Genomic DNA, 16230 nt, shown 5'->3' on the forward strand with positions numbered 1-16230 from the left:
GCTTTTCTAATATATGACATAATAACATCAAATAATTAAACATCATTTGAATAAAAGTATCATGCAATATTACTCTACAATATTAAATAGTTATTAACTCCAACCACAGAGGAATGAATACTCACATGCTGTAAGAGGAACAACTCCCAACCATGCGAAGGCCACAAGTGTATAATGAAACCAGTATCGTATTGCAGTGCCAATACTTGTAACCAGTCCAGCAAATATGTCTTGGATTGGAAGCCGTGAAGGCATATCTGGGGAATAAACTATTATAGGGGGAAAGTACATAAAATTTCATGAAAATTAAAAAATAGATTAATTCATAAATATAAAATAGGCATGTAAAGCTATCTTAACTTTCAATATTTGTATTACACTTAAATATTTTTCCTATAAAAAATGAATCAAATACTTATAGTAATACCACATTTATGTAGAAGCCAACAAAAAAAGATTCAAGAGAAGTCTGCATCTCACTGAAAGCCATGAACTTCATGACAAGCTAATTTACACATACTTTAACATTCAAACAATATAATTATCTGGTTTCCCAGATTATAAAAGATCAGATAAAGCTAACAGGAGAAAAAAGTTAAGATGATGACATGTCATCAAGAATAAACCATCCTTCCAAATACAAGCCTCAGAAATAGTACTCAAAAAGCATAACAATCTGCAGCAGATTCATTTTATGAGAAGCAAACTGGCATTTGTTAGTCACCCACTTGTCAATTTTAGCACAATAATTAACACTGCAAATGGTAAAATTTTGTTCAATACGCTCAGAGAAAGACATTATGCCATGTTTTAGAAATATTTCCAATGTAAACCACTGCTCCACCACAGGTATCTCTGAAAGGACATAGAAGTAGAATGTCTCCAGTAAGGCCAAAACAAGAATTATGATGCATAAAGTTTTAATAATATCTATATTAAGAGAACACTATCACAAAACTATTCCCAGCTACAAACATTAAGGGATAAACAATTAACAAATAGTAACTTTTTACACCACACTCACAAAGATCACTTGCTTTAAGATATTTGACATATAAGAACAAGTCATTAAATCAGTAAATAGAGTTTTTGAGAAAGATAAAGAATACAGCATGTAACTGTCAAATGAAAACTAAAATTTATTGGCCTCAAAGTAAAAAAGCTCACAAGTATTTCTAATCAAACTTCATGAAGATATTCAATTATTTAGTCTTACAGTTTGCTATAACTAAGCTGTTGAGTTTTTACACCCTACAAAAAATTAAACACTATGAAACAAAAGAATTGACATTTTGATGGTGATGAATTCAAAACTCTAAAAGTGAAACTGTAATGACTTTATTAAATTGTATTCTGGCCCTGGTCGAATAGCTCAGTTAGTTATAGCGTCCTTCCAATACGCCAAGGTTGTGGGTTCAATCCCTGGTCTGGGCACATACAAGAATCAACCAATGAATGTATAAATAAGTGGAACAAATCAGTATTTCTCTATCTTAATTCCTCTCTCTAAAATCAAAAAAATAAATTGTACTCATCACATAAAAACAAAGTAAAACTAATACTAATTTATAGCACTGTTACTCAGCAGCTCAAAATACTTAAAAAAAAAAACTTAAATACAAAAAAACCTTTGAGGGAGGAGGGCAATGTACTAAGATCCCAGAATCAATATTATGCTTCAAATTCTTCACAATTTGCTAGTATAGTCTCTAATTGTTTGCAATGAAGTTTGCAAAATTAAGTATCAATCAATAAGCACAGGAATAATAAAATATAATTTAAATTTTAAAGACCTGTAAAATATTTACTATAGGCTTATAAAATATTAAGCTTAAAAAAACTTCATTTAGCCCTGGCCAGTTTGGCTCAGTGGTTAGAGCGTCGGCCTGCGGTCTGGAGAGACCCGGGTTCGGTTCCCGCTAAAGGCACGTACTTCGGTTGCAGTTTGTCCCCAGCCCTGGTTGGTCGTGCGGGTGGCAGCCACTCGATGTGTCCCTTCACGTCGATGTTTCTCACTCTCTCTCCCTTCCTCTCTCTCCCTCCCACTCTATCTGTACAAAAAATGTCCTCGGGTGAGGATAAAATAAATAAATAAATAAATAAAAACTTCATTTAAAAAAGTGAGCTAAAACTTTGTCCTTATTATTATTCCAACCTACATGTTTGTTTGTTTTTTAATCCTCACCCAAGGATATTTCTCCATTTATCTTCAGATAGAGTGGGAGGAAGAAAGAGGGAGAGAAATATCGAGGTGAAAGAGACACAACTGACTAGTTGCCTCCCGCATGACCCTGGCCAGGGGCCAGGACCGAACTGCAACCAAGGTACGTGCCCTTGACTGGAAGTTGAACCTGCAATTCTTTGGTCCTTGGGCCGACGCTCCAACTACTAAGCCAAACTGGCCAGGGCCAATCTATATACTTTTAACTCAAAATATATCCCAAATTTGAACAGTGATATGATATTTCATAAAATCAAGGCATCATTATTAATTTTTCTGGATAAATAATGGTATTATAGTTATGTTTCTTTTTCTAAAAAAGAAATCCTTACTGCCTGGTTGATGTAGCTCAGTGGATGGAGCATCGTTCTATGGACTTAAAGGTGTTGGTTCCATTCAGGCCAGGGCACATGCCTGGGTTTCAGGCTCAATTCCCAGTAGGCGGCATGCAGGAGGCAGCGGATCAATGTTTCTCTCACATGGAGGTTTCTCTCTCTCTCTCTCTCCCTTCCTCTCTATCTTAAAAAATAATAAAAAAGTCAATAAAAACATATTTTTAAAAAAGAAATCCTTACTGCCCTGGCCAATTTGGCTCAGCAGTTAGAGCATTGGCCCTCAGACCTAAGGGGTCTTGGGTTCAATTCCCAGTCAAGGACACATGCCTGGGTTGCAGGTTCGATCCCCAGCCCTGGTTGGAGTTGTGTGGGAGGCAACCAATCAAAGTTTCTCTTTCTATTTCTCTCTCTCTTCCTCTCCCCTTCCCTTTCTTCTACTCTATCTAGAAAATCAATAGAAAAATATCCTCAGGTGAGGATTAACAAAAAGTAAAAGTAAAACATAAATTAAAATTTAAAAAACCCCTACTTTTTAGAGATACATACTAAAATATGTACCGATGAAATTATAAATAATGGCATATGCATTATGAAGAATGGAGAGGTGGAGAACAAGAACACAATTAATAGCATGTAAAGACCATGAGTTGAAAATGGGTTAAACTGAGTGATGTGTACATGTGTGGATACAGTTGAACTTGTCCGTAATAAAAAATAAATAAATAAATATCACACAAATTAAAATGATCATTATCTCTCATGTATGAGTGTGTTAAAAGATGAGATGTATTTTCAAAAATAATTTCTAAAGCGAGACCTTTCATTACTATCAAAGACAAACTAATTAAAAGTAGTTATTTTATATTCATTAAACACTTTTATGTGGCCAGTTATAGCCCAAAAATGCAGTGAAAACTTCTAAAAAAAAACTTACTTGGTGTGAAAGCAAATCTGTGCTTGCATAATTCACAGTATTCTTTTCGACTGTGTTTCAGCCACTGAACTAAGCTGCAATTACAAATACACTCATAAATACAGTATTTATAACAAGGAAACTTTAAGGTTTCATTGAAAACTAATGTTCTATTTTATTAAAATGTTGCATTTCACTCAGCCGGTGTGGTTCAGTGGACTGAGCGTCTTCCCATGGACTGAGAGAGAGGGAGGTCCAGGTTGGATTCCCAGTCAGGGTACATGCCTGGGTTACCGGCTCAATCCCCAGTAGGGGGCGTGCAGGAGGCAGCCAATCTATGTATGTCTCTCACATCGATGTTTCTCTCTCCCCTGCTCTCTCTCTAAAAAAAAAATTTAATAGAAACATATTTATTTAAAAATTAAATAAAATGTTACATTTCACAGAACTTTTATAATTTTAACAATTTAAAATTTTAAATATTCCAAACTTTTAATAACAGATGCCTTCTAAGATAGAGAATAACAGTAAAGATAAAAACAATATGTATTCCTACTATTAAAACAGTTACATTAATTTAAAGTGTAATCTCCTCAAAGCTAATTGAATATGAGAGAGTCTCCAAACATCAACATCAGTTCTAATACTGGTCTGATAATACTGCTATCCTGGGGGCTAGGTCTGAATCCTGGTTCTATAACTAATTTGCTGCCTATGTGACCTAGGACAGTTTACTTAACCTTTCTATGCTTCAGTTTCTTCATCTGCATAATAATAACAATAACAACTCCACCTTGTGGTTTTATTGTAAGGATTAAATAGTAAAGATGTGTAAAAACACTGAGCACTACTTGGCACAAAGAATTTCATAATGTAAGCTATTACCATGCCAAGCAAAACTAGAAAACCTTAACACTGCCAATGAACAAAATAAACCTTGTATGGTAGAAATAAATAAACAGGACTCACATACACCTGAAAAACAATATACTAAATGGCATGGCTTAGCAGTAAGAAATATGGGTAATTTCCAAATATTCACAACCAAAATTTTTTAAAATAATTAATTATAGAGAAAGTTCCTTGAAACAATCCCCCTTACATATATACATGACAAACTGGAGCTCAGACATAAAATTTTCTAAAAGGATGACTCACCATTCTTGATGTATAAACTTAATACTGCCAGTACATACACAAGGATGATAAAGAGGTTTCTCAGGTGTTCCTTCTGACCGACACACTCTACATATGTCTGTTAATGAAAAAGAAAAATTGGATTATCTTTGGTTATAATTTTTTTTTTAAATAGACCACCAAAAATTAAAATACTGAATGTTAAAGCAAGAACCTATCACTTGGTAAAACATTAATCAACAGCATGGAAAACCAAAAAGGTGTGATTAGGATAATAAAACATACATAACTTTAAAATTTCCTAACATATAAAAAGGTCAATTGTTCCTTGGCATAAGAGCTCTGCAAGTATAACAAAGTTGAAACTAACATTTTTTATTTAAAACTACACTCTTCCACCCTAGCTGGTTTGGCTCAGCGGTTAGAGCATCGGCCTGTGGTCCAGAGAGAACCGGGTTCGGTTCCCGCTAAGGGCACATACCTCGGTTGCAGTTTGTCCCCAGCCCTGGTTGGGTCGTGCGGGTGGCAACCACTCGATGTGTCCCTTTCATGTTGATGCTTCTCTCTCTCTCTCTCCCTCCCACTCTATCTGGGCAGAGAGATGGAAAAATGTCCTCGGATGAGGATAAAAAAATAAAATAAAACTACACTCTTTCATAACTAACAAATGCTAAGTATAAATATGCAAAATCAAGTCACCATTAATATCCCAACAGTTTAAAGTTAAAGTATCCAAGCCTGGCTGGTGTGGCTCAGTGGCTGGGTGTCAACCCATGCACCAAGAGGTCACCAGTTCCAGTCCTGGTCAGGGCACATGCCCAGGTTATGGGCCCCATCCCCAGTGGAGGGCATGCAGGAGGTGGCCAATGAATGTTCTCTCTCATCGATGTTTCTTTCTCTCCCTCTCTCTCCCTCTCTCTCTAAAATCAACAAAGAAAAAATATTTTTAAAATAATAATAATAAATTTAAAGTCTCCAGAGGTCAGAGGGGCATGGGGGAGGAGAGACCAGATAAAAGAAGGTGAAGAGAGTAGCCAAAGAGTATATATGCATAGCCCATGGATACATACAACAGAAGGCCTGGGGAGGAGAGGAGGGGGCTGGGTGGAGGTGGGTAAAGAGGGGTTGGGAGGAAATGGGGAACATCTGTAATAGTGTCAACAATATATATGTATACACACACACACATTTATATCTCCCTTTCCCTAAACAAATAAAAACATTTAAAAAAAACAAATAAATGAAATGAATAAAGTTAAAGTCCTAAGCCCAGCCCCCTAATAGTTTATACTCTACAAAAACCCATCTAAGGACTTAATATAGTAACAGCAGAGGGCAGCACAGACTTCCCTTTAGCTTTACCTCATTCCACCAGAGGGGGAGACAGAAAGACACACGAGAGCACAGGTGATTGGGGGTGGTTGGGGGAAGGGGAATTACCCCAAGAGGGAAGCAGCTCATCCCTCACCCTCCTAACCACTGCCACAAGTAGCTCTCAGGAACATCTGTCCATCTTATCTTCTCACCAGGGGTGGCTCGAAGCATAAGGAGGAATAATCACAGAAAAGGAACTGCAACAGATCCATCATGCTGACTCGCTCCTGAATGCTCCTCCTGCAGGACCACCTACCAAAACCTGGTTGCAACTTTCACTTAAACAATCTTCTCTGTGATCTTCTAGAGTCAAGTGCCAACCCCAAGTGTGCAATCTGAGGGGCCATGGGCAGTATGTACAAGGGGCAGGGACTTAATGCAATCTTTTCATATATCTTTCAGGGAACTCCTTAATGAGGAACAATTGCAATCCAAGACCATCACTAATGTTATTTAATGGGCTCCTGGCACCGCTGGACCAGGGTGCCCACATGCTGAGCAGTGCGGCAAGCAGTCCCAGACATTTAAGAGCATCACAGGCTTAACAACTGCTTAATCTCCGGCAACTGAACGTGACTGGTCGAAGATGCGGGATACTGAGCACTCAGCATTGCCTAAACGGTTAGCCCGCAAGTACCCCCGGTTATCAATAAGCCAGACAAATCATTCTGCAAACGAAACGCCTCACACCGCCACCCACAGAGGAGCTGCCCAAGTACCAACCCTGTCCCTGCCGGGGTGGGGTTGTCTAGACTAAGTCAAATTAAGAGCACACTCCATTGCGGTGTCTTTCAATTCAGCTTTGAAACCAGACCCCCGAGCTACCACCATGCCGGGGCTCCCGGACTTTGGTTTCCTGGAAGCTGCCGGGAGTTCACGGAAATAATACTGGCGGTTTGCACCGTTTATAGACAGAACTACAAGAGATCCATACCTCTTCAAATCTCACTTTCACCTTCATCCTTGATTACTTAAAGCATTCTTGGCAAAAAGTTTCCACTCCGGTCCGAGTGCACTGCTCTAAGACTTGGTGTAATAACAGTTAGCCGCCTTATCAGCCTCCGCGAAGTTCCGACACAAAAAATTGAATCATGCTCGCATTCCACGATACCCAGCAGCAGCACACAGGAAGCTCGTTCCGGCTTTGAGCACTCTTAATTTTCTCCAAGTGCACACTTCAGCCTAGGGAAACTCGGCTAAGAGCCAGGAGGGCAGAGGCAGGGGGCGCGGATGGGGACCAAGGCTCCCCTGCCATGGACCGCACGCCAGAGATCCAAACTCCACAATTTACACCTAATTCAATACCCAGCACTGAAGCTGGGATTACCCAGGCTGCCAGCACCAGTTTTGCCGTGCAATGGAAATGGATCCTCCTTAAAAGATTTAAAGTGGACTCATTCCAACTATAGGATCTGAAAAGGGTCCAGTACAGTCTTTCACCATTGCTTTCCCCAATCGGGAGTAAGTAATTTTGCGCTTCTACTGCCGTCCTTGGTTGGGATAGTCCATTATTAGGTTCCCTCTATGGAACCGAACCCGAGTCCCTATCACCTGGATTCCCCATCACCCTAAGGCACTACGGACTTCCACCTAAAGTACTGGATCTACCTTAATTATCTAAAATCACCAGAATCACTGGTGCCCGTGGGCATGGATTAGTTCTAGAATGCCAGTTATCCAGGTAGGAACCGAACAAGCATTCAAAGCCATTAGCAACGTTGCCCAACCAGCCCCAAGTATTTGGATGCCCAGGGTTAACTTAGCTATAGGCACATGCTACTACTGCAAAATCAGCAATGTAGGGTGGGTTGGGAACAAATATGGGTGGGCCAGTCAAACATGGAGCCAAGCCGGTCCCACCTTGTCCGATTTCCCCAGGCATCTCTCAAGACAGCAGCTGTGGATGTAGGAAGTAGAACACACCAGCAACAGCGTGGCAAGGGGTGTTCCATAAGCAGAACAGTGCAGAGGAAGGCGGTGGGGGCACCGAGGTCACCCACCGCAATTAGAGTGGGTACTTAGCCCTCCATAAACACAGTAACTGGTCAGCCACCGCAAATGCAGCAATGGACTGGGGTAGGGCAGGGACTGTCCTTTGTGGCACACTAATGTCAGCAGGATGCAAGGGCTACACTAGGAGCAAAATGCAAGTGGACATGAACAGGATCCAGGTGGGTTGTCCAGCCCCGAGGGCAACCCTGTCCCACGTGGCGGGAGGAAATTGTGGCAAGGACCTGGCAGCGGCCAGCTTGGGGGTGGTGAGGGGAGGATGCTTAAGACACTGGATCTCCATTTAGGGGGGACTGAGGAACATACCTGAATAAGAGGGGTCACAGATTTTCAGAAGACCCCATCCTTCTGAATGACAAACCAACAAATACAAAACTAAGCAAACACAACAAATCTAAATCAAACACCCAGACTCTGCCTAATCTAGTCCAGTTTAGAAAACTGGAACTCACCCTGCCTCTGCAAGGTCAGAACTACTTTCATTGTAACAGAAAGATACTATCTATCTTTTACTGTCATTGTCTTGCCCGTTTACAGTGGAGTTTTCCAGATGCTACATGAGACAACTGACTGAATGCAGCCACAGAGCAAAAAAATTCAGCAGCCTCCCATTAAACCAGACATTTAAGAGATTTGCAAATATAAGGCAAATCTACTCTTCTCACCAATATTTTGGGTTTAGTACAGTTATTTTCATGAAAAGAGTTTATATTAATACATAATGGGTATGTTAAGTGGATTAATAAATATTTCCAATTTTTTTTATTTTCTCATATGGAAAATAAAAGCTCTTCTTAATCTTCATGTTTTTGAAAGTGTAAAGGGATCCTGAAACCAAAAAAGTTCAAGAACCACTGCCCTATAGTAATGGTTCCAGTATTTTTTTGCCCTTGGAATCTTTGGGGGGGGGGTGAAAAAAAACGAGAATAACTATGATTCTCTCAAAATACACACATGTAAAAATTTTTCATTATTTTATCAGGGGTTTCATAAGCCTCCATTAAGTTTATAAAAGGAAAGATAATGGAGCATTAGACATATGAATCACCTTGCTTTAGAACCATGAGAATCTTCTATATAATTATAAAACAAAATTATATCAAAATGGAAAATGAGCAACCCCCTAAATCAAAAACAAAGGAACCTATGTATATCAAGCTTATCCACAGAAGAGAATTATTCTAGAGACTTTAAAACAGTAGTAATATGCCCTGGCCGGTATGGCTCAGCGGTTGGAGCGTCGGCCTGTGGACCAGAGAGTCCCGGGTTCGGTTCCTGCTAGGGGCACATACCAAAAATAAGTAAATAAATAAATAAATAAAACAGTAGTAATATGATCAATCATACATCCCTAGTAGACTTATATCCTAAGAACAGTAACATTGTTAATAAAAACATTGCCAGTCATTTTAAAACTCAGGATAAAGGCAACAAGCAGTATGATAGTGGTATGTATTATGGTTATGTGTTTAAGAAGTTATTTCTTAGAATACATACATATTTGCAGATGAAAAGAAAGCATATCTGGGATTTGCTTTAAAATAATCCAAAGATGGGGAAGTGGTGAGATGAAAGAATTATCAGTCATATGGTAATATGAAAATTCATATTAGCAATTTTCTTATTTCACTAATCATGTCTTTTAAAGTGTGATAAAACTTTCACTGGCTATATCTTCATTAGGAGAAGAAAGCAGAATCAGATCTAAATAGTATGCCTCAACATTCCTAAAAGCCTATTTCTGTGCAACCAACAACCCAATTCTAATTTAAAGCCATTTAATCTAAGTGTCTCAAATATGGAATTTGTTCTAAAGAACATTATCACAAATCTCTCTTGCTGTATTGACTGTTTTTCCCCCATATGATGATGTGACTATATGAGTTCTGTTCAAGAGCACTTTATATAACATCCCCCTAAATGGAAAGGCAAAGATTGCTGGTGTAAATCAACTAAAATGGTGCTAAACCCTAGCTATAAAATATTTCTAAGGCAAACATTTCACTGTTTAGCAGGCTCCAAGCCCTGTTTAGACTGTGTCATGGGCATTTCCACACCTTATTAGGGAAATGGAGGCCAGGAAAAGCTGCCGAAGAGAGGTCACACCTGCTATATCCTCAGCTAAATTTCTTTAGCTAATCCGTGTGTAGGCTAGAAGGAATGGAAGCTTCTTCTCTGCCAATCCATGTTCCAGCAAAAAAATCTGAAACATGGCATAAATTTGCAGAGCTAACCATTTATTCTGGAAGGAGACATAAGCAACTAGTGCTACCTTTGGAGGATCTGGACTGGGGAAAAGAAGTACTTTCCTTCTTTAATGTGTGTGGTGTTTATATATATAATTACATAATATTTTGCTAGTACTTTACTGTTTTTTTCTTTATTGATATTAGAGAGAGAGGAAGTGAGAGGGAGAGATAGAAACATCGATGAGAGAGAACATCGATTGGCCACCTCCTGCATGCCCCCTACAGGGGACTTGGCCTACAACCTGGGCATGTGCCCTGACCCAGGAATTGAACCAGCGACCTCTTGGTGCATGGGTTGATGCTCAACCACTGAGCCACACCGGCTGGGCAAGTATCTTACTTTTTAAATCAATAGTTTCCTATATATAGTTATGTTAAAAAAACATATACAAGAATGTACACAGCAGCACTATTCATAATAATACCTCCAAAATGTAAACTACTCAAATTGCTTATCAACAGTAAGAATGGATAAATAAATCTTGATATAGTCACACAATACTACACAGCATGAGAATAACCCAACTAAAACAACAAACAACAATTTGTATTTATCACACGAAGAATACCTACTATACAAATCCACGTGTAAAAAGAGTAAACACAGGAAAAACTAACATATGTCATTAGAAGTCAGAATACTGGTTACCTCTAGAGCAGTGGTTCTCAACCTTCCTAATGCCGCGACCCTTTAATACAGTTCCTCATGTTGTATGTGGGCATATCTGCATGTGGGCGGACCCGCCTGGAGACGGATAGAGGAGCAGTGTCTGAGTTCCTAAGACCATCAGGAAATATGTATTTTCTGATGGTCTTAGGCGACTCCTGTGAAAGGGTCGTTTGACCCCCCAAAGGGGTCTCGACCCACATGTTGAGAAGTGCTGCTCTAGAGGAAGGAGTCAGTAAAGACTACAAGAGGACTGAAGGTTCCAGATCAAAATGAAATAGATGTATTTCTTCCCATTCTTCCTGCCAGGTACAGCTAAAAACCCAGGACATTATATATAAAACAAACATATGCCTAAAAGGTAAAGAGAAGGCAGACCAGCAAGGGAGCTGGGTGCCCAAGGAACCACATGACAGTTAGTTCTCTGGGTTTGCATTTTGCTTAATATATCCTGGATTGGTGGCAGAGGTGGAGAAGGTGGCAACTTAGAAACACCAATGAGAACAGACAGAAAATTTCCCCCTAAAAGCCTGCTCTCACTAGCCAAAAGACCAGGAAAGGGGCAACCTAGAAAGAGAGAAAATGTTTAGATAATAAACACACACACACACACACACACACACACAAAATGCGGCCCCAACATCACCTCTGCCAGCCAAAGCTGAGTTGAGAGTAGATTTATATTAGATTGGCTAACTCTATTTCAGTTACTGAGACCCAACTAAATTATCAAGCAAGTTAATGAGGGTATGAGGATTCAAACCTAACCCCCAATCCAAAAGAGTGCTCTTTTCAACTTTATCTACTTCCTCCCCAACCACTTTGCTTGTGTGATCAAGTTTTCTTGAATTTCTTTCCACAATTAAATGTCAGTATTTTATATATCTTTACTATCTACTCTTCCAAATTTACTATGTTCTCCCAAATACACTGCATTATTGAAATAAGGATAAAAATAACTAGGCAATACAACAGCTAATTAAAAAGCAGTTTTATCACTAGTGAAGCGGGACAGTTTCACATTTTACTAAATTCTCTTTCTGAATTATCTGTTCAAGTCCTTTGTCCAGCTTATTGAGGTCTTAACAAGAAAACAGCCCCCCCCCACCAAAAATCAGCAAAAGATTTGAAAAGACATTTTACCAAGAGAAGGTATAGAAATGAAAAATTGCTTAAGTCATTAGGAAAATGCAAACTAAATCAATCACCATAAGATGGTGATGGCTGCACAACAATGTGACTATATTTAATGCTATTGAATTATATACTTAAAATGGCTAGAATGGTAAATCTTGTTATATATATTTTACCACAATAAAAAAAAATTTAAATCATAGTAAGTACCACTACATATCTAAAATGTCAAAAAAGAAAAAAAAAAAAATACTCTTAGCATAGAAACCAGCAATCCTGTTCCTAGGTATTTAACCTTATAAAATGAAAACTTATGTTAACCCAAAAATCTATGTGAATATATGTAATGGCTTCATTCATAATTCCCCAAAACTGGAAACAAAGCACCCAGGTATTTTACAATAAACAAACTGTGGTATATCCCTACGAGAGAACAACACTGAGCAATAAAAAGGAATGAACTACTGATACATGCTACGATATGAATAAATCTCAAAAGCATTTTGTTAAGTAAAAGAAGCCAGACTAAAAAAGCTACATACTATATGATTCTATTTATGACATTCTCAGAAAGGCAAAACTATACAGACAGAAACAGAAACAGTGGTTGCCAGGGTCTGAGGGTAGTATAAAAGGGTACTGAGGTATTTTGGAGAGAGATGGAACTATTCTACACCTTAATTGTGCTGGCTAGGTGAGTGTGCATTTGTCAAAAACAGACATTAATAAGGTAAATTTTACTGTATTTAAATTATACAGTAAACCCTTGATTTTTCAGGCAGGCCCCGATTTAACGAACAAGATTTCCCGTCCGTATGTCACATGTAAAAATTAATACCCTGTTAATTTTAAAATTCTTTTAATCAAGATTTGCTCATAATTAAGAGAGTTTTTGTGTGTGTGTGTTATTAATTCACTGTTTTTTAAACAAATTTTAACAAACAGGCCATATGCTAGGAAAAAAAACTGTAGTAATTTCGAAGACATAAATATTGCATATCTACCACTATAGTCTATATATTTAAATCCAAGTCACCACACATAAACAATGTTCAGCAAATCATTAGTATGTGATCACACCACGTCATGTGTGGTAACTGGTTCCGTTGTCGACTGGCATGATCTCAGGAGTGCTAAGCCACGCCCCAGCTGTGTGCATTTGTTTACTCATGGTGACTGGTGAATGCAAACATTTACAAGACCTATTCAGTATAAATTTAAAATTACTGTAATACATACAGAAAACTTTCTGTGAAATTAAACTTTTCATATATATTTAATTTAATTTTATTTATTTTTTTATCCTCACCCGAGGACATTTTTCCATTTCTTGTTCAGACAGAGTGGGAGGGAGAGAGAGGAAGAGAGAGAGAGAGAGAGAGAGAGAGAGAGAGAGAGAGAGAGAGAAACAACAACGTGAAAGGGACACATCAAGTGGCTGTACCTGCACGACCAACCAGGGCCAGGGATAAACTGCAACCAAGGTACACGCCCTTAGTGGGAACCGAACCCAGGTCTCTCCGGACCGTGGGCTGATGCTCTAACCGCTGAGCCAAACCAGCCAGGGCCATATATACTTAATTTTAATTACACAAATGTGTCTACATAAGTAAAAACAGGTAAACTAATTTGTCAATGTTTTAACATATGAATTCGGAAAACCCGTTTATCATATAATGGATTAGTCCATTATATCAAGGCTTTACTGTACTTCAATTTAAAAAATCAAGACTTCCACCTGGCCAGTGTGGCTCATGGCTAAATGTCAACCCATGCACCCAAGAGGTCGCTGGTTTAATTCCCAGTCAGGGCACATGTCCAAGTTGAGAGCCAGATCCCCAGTGAGGGGCATGCCAGAGGAGGCTGATCATTGATATTTCCATCTCTCTCTCCCCCTTCTCCTTTCCTCTCTCTCTCTCTCTAAAATCAATACAGAAAAAAATAATAATTTTAATTATTTTAAATTAAATAAATAAAAGATCAAGACTTCCTACAGTAGTGTCTAAATAGACACGTGGGAAGAAAGATCATTGGCATTGGTCATCAAATATTTCTGGAATTCTACTTTCTGGGCATATGGTAGGACTGAACTCTGACACCTTGAAATTAGATATGGACATGTGACTTGCCTCCTTTCTAGCCATTTTAATGGGTATGTAGTAAAATCTCAGTTATCTTTCTTAACAGCTTTATTGAAATATAATTTACATACTATAAAGTTCAACAACTTAGAATACACAATTCAACAGTTTTGAATATAATTGCAGAGTTATGAAATCATCACCATAATCTAATATTTTTAAATCCTCACCTGAGGATATTTATCTATTTATCTTCAGATAGAGTGGGAAGGAGAGAAAGGGAGAGAGAGAGAGAAACATCAACATGAGAGGGACACATCGACTGGTTGCCTCCCACATGACCCTGACTAGGGCCAGGGACGAACCACAACCGAGGTATATGCCATTGGCCGGAATCGAACCTGTGACTCACTGGTCCGTGGGCCAATGCAAACCGGCCAGGGCACCATAATCTAATTTTTAACATCATCATCCCCGAAAGAAACCTTATAACTATTAATAGTTACTCCCCATTCCGTTAGCCTTCCCCACGAATCTAAATCCTGACCTCTGGTACTGCAGAATGATTGTATTTGAAGACAAAGTCTTTAAAAGAGGTAATTAAGTTAAAAAAATGAGGTCATTAGGGTGGGTCCTAACTCAATATGATTGCTGGCTTTATAAAAAGACATTAGTCTGGCTGGTGTGGCTCAGTGGCTGAGAATTCACTGACCCATGCACCAAGAGGTCACAGGTTCAATTCCTGGTCAGGACACATGCCCAGGTTGAGGGCCCGATCCCCAGTGGGGGGCATGCAGGAAGCAGCCAAATGATATTCTTTCTCATTGCTGTTTCTAGCTCTCTCTCCCTCTCACTTCCTCTCTCTGTAAAATCAATACAGGAAAAAAATTTTTTTAATAAAAATAAAGAGACGATTAAGACAGACATACAGAAGGAAACCCTATAAAGAGAGGGATAAGACAAAAATCTGCAAGCCAAGGAGAGGAGTCTCAGAAGAACCCAACCCTACTGATACATACCATTTTCTATTCTTTTTATTTTTTATTGAATTTATTGATGCGACATTGGTTAATAAAATTATATGTTTCAGGTGTTCAATTCTATTATATCATCTGTATATCATATCATGTGTTCACCATCCCAAGTCAATACTCTTTCCATCACCATTTATCCCCCTTTACCCTCTTCTACCTTCCCCCACCCCCTTTCCCCTCTGGAAATCACCATACTGTTGTCTGTGTCTATGAGGTTTATTAATTTATTTATTTCTGCTTAATCTCTTCACCTTTTTCAAATATGTTTTTTATTTATTTTTTAGAGAGAGAGGAAGGGAGAAAGAGAGAGAAACATTGATGTGAGCAAGAAATATCGATTGGCTGTCTCCTGCACACCCACTACTGGAGATCAAGCCTGAAACATGGGCATGTGCCCTGACCGGAGACTGAACCTTGAACCAGGACCTCAGTCCATGGGATGTCGCTCAATCCACTAAGCCACAACAGCCGTGCCCTTCACTTTTTTCATCCAGTCCCCTCAGCCCCCTGCCTTCTGACAGCTGTCAGCTTGTTCTCTGTATATGAGTCTGTTTTTATATTGTTTAATAGTTTAGTTTGTTCATTAGATTCTATATCCAGGTGAAATCATACAGTACATGTCTTTCTCTGACTGGCTTATTTCACTTAGCATAATACTCTCCAGTTCCACTCATGCTGTCACTAAAGGTAAGATTTCCTTCTTTTTTAATTTAGTAGATTTAACTTTTAAAGTTAAAATTTTCTGTTGTATAAATGTACCACAGCTTTTTTTATCCACTCATCTACTGATGGGCACTTGGGCTGCTTCCAAATCCTGGCTATTGTAAATGACGCTGCAAAGAACCCAGAGGTGGCATATATACTTTCAAATTAGTGTTTCAGGTTTCTTCCGATATATTCCCAGAAGTGGAACCAGTGGGTCTTCTGCTTATATCTTGATTTCAAACTTCTAGCCTCCAGAACGGTAAGAAAGTAACTTTCTGCTACTTAAGCCACCCAGTATGTAGCACTTTGTTATGGCAACTCTTGCAAAAATACAATGTCCAAAACCGAACTTCTCTCTTCCCATTCACAA

General features: G+C 38.8%; 1 protein-coding gene across 6 annotated transcripts in view; it reads right to left on the reverse strand.

The window, feature by feature from the left end:
* MARCHF6 (membrane associated ring-CH-type finger 6) overlaps positions 1-16230 on the reverse strand; it is a 79752-nt gene that overhangs the window by 54323 nt on the left and 9199 nt on the right. For all 6 annotated transcript variants that reach the window (XR_004961650.1, XM_036279114.1, XM_036279117.1 and 3 more), the window contains exons 2-4: positions 4628-4724; positions 3491-3564; positions 126-269 (exon numbers count right to left, since the gene is read on the reverse strand). Coding sequence is in view for 5 of the 6 variants with exons in the window: in XM_036279114.1 (XP_036135007.1) it covers positions 126-269; positions 3491-3564; positions 4628-4724 (315 nt within the window). In the remaining variant the exon portion in view is untranslated. The remainder of the gene's footprint in view (positions 1-125; positions 270-3490; positions 3565-4627; positions 4725-16230) is intronic.

The sequence above is a fragment of the Molossus molossus genome, unplaced genomic scaffold, assembly GCF_014108415.1.
Source record: "Molossus molossus isolate mMolMol1 unplaced genomic scaffold, mMolMol1.p scaffold_m16_p_3, whole genome shotgun sequence".
Classification (NCBI taxonomy): Eukaryota; Metazoa; Chordata; class Mammalia; order Chiroptera; family Molossidae; genus Molossus; species Molossus molossus.